Consider the following 5,000-nt stretch of genomic DNA (forward strand, 5'->3'; position numbering starts at 1 on the left):
TGCTGGGCCAAGTGTGTGTGTGTGTGTGTGTGTGTGTGTGTGTGTGTGTGTGTGTGTGTGTGTGTGTGTGTGTGTGTGTGTGTGTGTGTGTGCGTGTTTAATCATAAAGACTGATTAGAGGTATTTCTATAACCTTAACGAGTCGGAAGGGCAACGCAGCATCTGAAAAATAGCCATCTCATCACTTAACCAAAAGAAGCTGTCTACGTATGTGAGACCGAAGAACCGAGAAAGATACAAACAAAAGCTTTTCCGGAGAACTAAAACTGATAAAAAAATAACATAGTGCAGCCGATCGCCAGCACTGATCATCCACACTCATCCACCCACCACCTAACGAAACCCTCAGGCGTGTGCCAAAGCGTCCCACACGTAGACAAGCACTCACCTATTCAGTTCTTCACGACTCATCAGGGCACCGTCTTTGATGCTGTAGACGTGCACCTCGAGAGTCGTTGTGGTGTCGCGTCGGTACCTCGTCCTCCCCCGCCTCGTCGTGGTCTTCGTGGCGCTGACGTAGAGCTTCGAAATCTGGGACCCCGCTTCATTAGATAGCTCCTGCAGCTTGTCGTCCACCGCCGACAGGGCCGTGTTGGGCATCATGAAGGTGAAGACGTGGTCCGTGTTAAGAGGGAGAACCTGAAGAAGGGTGGGTGATGGTGAGAGAGAGAGAGAGAGAGAGAGAGAGAGAGAGAGAGAGAGAGAGAGAGAGAGAGAGAGAGAGAGAGAGAGAGAGAGAGAGAGAGAGAGAGAGAGAGAGATAGGGTGGGGTAACAACAGCTGGTGAGCGAGAGGGAGGTTGTTGCCCCTTACGTGTGTGTGTGTGTGTGTGTGTGTGTGTGTGTGTGTGTGTGTGTGTGTGTGTACGTGAGTCTATGTGGGCAGGGAGGGGGAGGAGGCGGTAATTAGCGATGGCGCATCAGGACATGGGAAAAAAAAAGGACACAGAAAAGAAGAAAGTTAGTAAGAAGAATTCGTAACGTGTGTGGGGCGAGCATGCAAGAATCATTGTTCCGTGCGGGCGTCGGTGGGTCTGTACACCGTAATTAGTGTACAGTGTTTCATATCATGGCCTGCGAGGGAGGGGGCGTGCATCAGGGGCAGCGCGGCTACGCGCACGTAGCTGAAAGAAAAGCCTGTGTACCATGATGTGCCTTCTTGTATATCACGGCACCCGAGGCTTTCAGAATAATTCCATGCTGATGAAAAGAGAATCGGCACAGTAACAGCTATACATATTTAATATCCCAGTGTTCAACATGATTGTTTTGATTTAAATATTAATATTTAAATCGATTTAAATCGATTCCAGTAAGTGACAAAAAATATATATATATATATATATATATATATATATATATATATATATATATATATATATATATATATATATATATATATATATCTATCTATCTATCTATCTATCTATCTATATATATATATATATATATATATATATATATATATATATATATATATATATATATATATATATATATATATATATATATATATATAAAAAGACACACACACACATAAAATTATAAGGAGAACGTGACTGCCCAGTATTGTATCATTTTATCAAGTTTGCCGGTCCTGCATTCTCTTTGTGCTACCGTAGCATGTTAGGCGCCTGTTAACCAGTGCCTGGTGTTACCAGTCAGAAACCTGCACAGGAATTTTTTTTCCTATGACAAGAAATAATAATACGTTGAACATAAGTCCTTTTTGAAAACACGTGAACATGATATGATCCAGTCCTGACAGATCAGTATTTGACACGCACTGGCGAACTGCAACATATGGTAGAAAAAAAATAAGCGGGGATAATCTACAAGCAGAATTTAGATATCCACAAGTAGGATTTATAAATGAAAATTTACTAAAGACGTTTTCAAGAGGATTCTTTAGTAACAGTTAACGAATGTGTATGCTTAGGACAATTGATGAATTAAAATCCCTCACTTCACCCGAAAATAAAAAGGTGTATAAGACTGAGATGGAGTGCTTTCGTAAAGCAAGGTGACATCTTGGGAGGCTCTCTACTCGTGTACTTAGAGAGAAGGGTTTTTAATTTTTGCGGTCTCCTCGTGACGAGGTATGGATCAGAGACATAGGCATTCACCAAGCCTATGGGAAGGAAATTGAGAATGCCCGAGAAAAATGGAGATCAGGCAGTCTGTGCTTTAATCACTAACATGTAATTGAAGAATAAAAAGAAAGTAGAAAAGTGAATAAAGAGAAACTGCAAATCCGTATCGTTTGTCAAGACATTCACAAAAATGGGGTGAAAAACTGATGTGGAAGTCAGGCAAGTTAGGAAGGAGAGGAATGACAAAAAAATGAAAAAAATAAAGAAACGATACATGGTGATGAAGAGAGGAAAATGAAAGTTAATCTGCCAAATCAGTAACACCTTGAGGAACTCCTGAGCTCATACAGGAGTGACCCCCTCCCCCCCCACACACACACGCCCTCCTCCCCCCCCACACACACACTCCCACACGCCTCCCTTCCCACACGCACCTTAACGTTGACCTGGTCTTGCTTGGTGCCGTCCGAGGCCGTCACGCTGAACACACACTCGCTGTCGCAGCTCAAGCCCTCCACGCCATACACGTCACCTGTCTCCTCGTCCACCGTGAACTGGGCAGCGTTTTCACCCGCCACGGAGTACTTCAAGTCCTCGGTGTCCTTGTCATCGGCCTGTGTGGGGTTGGATAGGTGGCTGTGGTGAAGGCTGTAGTTGTGGGAGGAAAGTGGGGAATGGGGAAGTGGTGGCAGGTGGCTGAGGTGATGGTTGTAGGCGTGGGAGGAAGGAAAGGAGGAAGGAATGAGAAAGGGGAGAAGGAAGTAATGAGGAAGCGGTGGTAGGTGGCTGAGGTGATGGTTGTAGGTGTGGGAGGAAGGAAAGGAGGAAGGAATGAGAAAGGGGAGAAGGAAGGGATGAGGAAGCGGTGGTAGGTGGCTGAGGTGATGGTTGTAGGCGTGGGAGGAAGGAAAGGAGGAAGGAATGAGAAAGGGGAGAAGGAAGGGATGAGGAAGGGGGGTTGGGTTGGTTGCTCTGGTGAGGGTTGTAGTTGTTGGAGGAGCGAGGGAAGGAAGGAATGAGGAAGGAGTGGGTAGGTGGTTGTGGTGAGGGTTGTATTTCTGGGAGGAAGGGGGAAGGAAGGAACAAAAAAGGGGGGAAGGAAGGAATGAGGAAGGGGTGGGTAGGTGGTTGTGGTGAGGGTTGTATTTCTGGGAGGAAGGGGGAAGGAAGGAACAAGAAAGGGGGACAGAAGGAATGAGGAACCAAATGCAACATAATCTGAATGCACCACCAACTAGTTTAAATGCACCATATCGTCACCTTCGTAAACAAACTGCCTAAGTCATTATATTCTACTTTGCAGGAAATCAGAAAAGAACTGTCATTAACTCATTCCTCGTCTAGATGCAGCAAATCTTAGCCAAAATGAACCACAGCTCTTGGTCTGCATTCCTCTTTTTTTTTTTTTTTTTTTTTTTTTAGATATCCAGGGTCCGCGCGGCCTATAATACGATTTACTACTACTTTTATTGTTACATGTCCCTTAAGTGAACGATGGAGGCAAGAATGGTAAATAAATCATCTAATCCCTCTCTGCTAAATTTCTAACTTACCTTTCCTCATACAGGCAACGAATAGACAAAAAGGCAGACAGACAGATACAAAAAGAAGAAGGAAAAAGCCGCAAAAAAATAATGTAAATCCACACTAACCAATTCTTGAACTAACCAAACCTGCGCTGCTAAATTGCTAACCTGTCTTAGCTCATATTTAGACAACAGAGAACCAGCCAGCCAGACAGACAAACGTAAAGACATACAGACATAAAAAGAAGAAAAAAAATACAGATAACAAATAGCCAGACAGACAGACAAAGACATACAGATATAAAAAGAAGGAAAGAGAAGAAAATTACAGATAACATAAAGCCAAACATACATAAAGACATTCAGACATAACAGATGAAAAAAAAGGAAAAAAGTACATACAACGAACAGCCAGACAGACCAAAATAAAGACATGCAGGCATAAAAAAGAGGAAAATGGAGAAAACTACAGACATTAGAAAGCAAAGCAGACCAAAGACAGAGACTTGAAAGAAGAAAAAAAAGAAAAAGTACAGGCAACAAGTAGCCAGACAGACAAAAATAAAGACATGCAGGCATAAAAAGAAGAAAAATATAAAACTATAGACAACAGAAAGCCAGCCAGACAGACGTAAGTAATATACAGGCACAAAAATAATAGAAAAATAAAAAAATGCAGACAACAGGCAGCCAAACAGACAGAGACTAAAAGACATACAGGCATAACAAGAAGGAACAAAAATGCAGACAACAAATAGCCAAACAGAGACCTAAAAATAAGCAGCCATAAAAAGAAGAAGAAAGAAAAAAAATACAGACAACAGATAGCCAAACAGACAGGCCTATAAATAAATCTTACATTCCTTTTTATTTATTTTACTTTATCATATTATACTACCTTCCTCTTTCATTTTCCTCTTTTAAGACATACAGGCATAAAAAATACAGTTATCAGGAAGTCAGCCAACCAGACATAAAGACATACAGGCATACAAAAAAGAAATAAAAAGAAATAAACACAGACAGTAGATAGCCAAACAGACAGACAGACTTTAAGACATACAGACATAACAAGAAGGAAAAAACTAATAGACAACAAATAGCCAGAGACAGACAGACGTAAAGACATACACGCATAAGAAAAGTCGAAAAAAAGACGCGTTATCGGCTGTTCTTACGTGGACAGAGACAACCGGCCCCACCACCCTCTTGAGGCCCTCGTTGGTCGGGTAGGCCGCCACCAGGTCACCGCTGCTGAACACTGGGGCCTCGTCGTCAGTGTCGGTCACGGTGATGATTGCTAAGGCTTCACTCCTGCCGTGGAAAGGAGGGGGGGAGGGAGTAAGGAAGGGAGGGAGTTGTGATATAGTCTTCGGTTTTTC

The 5,000-nt window shown here is 42.7% G+C and overlaps 1 protein-coding gene across 8 annotated transcripts in view; it reads right to left on the reverse strand.

Annotated features, from left to right (window-relative positions):
• The window catches only part of LOC126995613 (protocadherin-23-like), a 52,440-nt gene that overhangs the window by 13,899 nt on the left and 33,541 nt on the right, over window positions 1-5,000 (reverse strand). For all 8 annotated transcript variants that reach the window (XM_050855315.1, XM_050855313.1, XM_050855319.1 and 5 more), the window contains 3 exons: window positions 4,797-4,932; window positions 2,527-2,706; window positions 389-639 (listed from right to left, as the gene is read on the reverse strand). In XM_050855315.1, coding sequence (XP_050711272.1) covers window positions 389-639; window positions 2,527-2,706; window positions 4,797-4,932 — 567 coding nt within the window. The remainder of the gene's footprint in view (window positions 1-388; window positions 640-2,526; window positions 2,707-4,796; window positions 4,933-5,000) is intronic.

The sequence above is a fragment of the Eriocheir sinensis genome, chromosome 8, assembly GCF_024679095.1.
Source record: "Eriocheir sinensis breed Jianghai 21 chromosome 8, ASM2467909v1, whole genome shotgun sequence".
NCBI lineage: Eukaryota > Metazoa > Arthropoda > Malacostraca > Decapoda > Varunidae > Eriocheir > Eriocheir sinensis.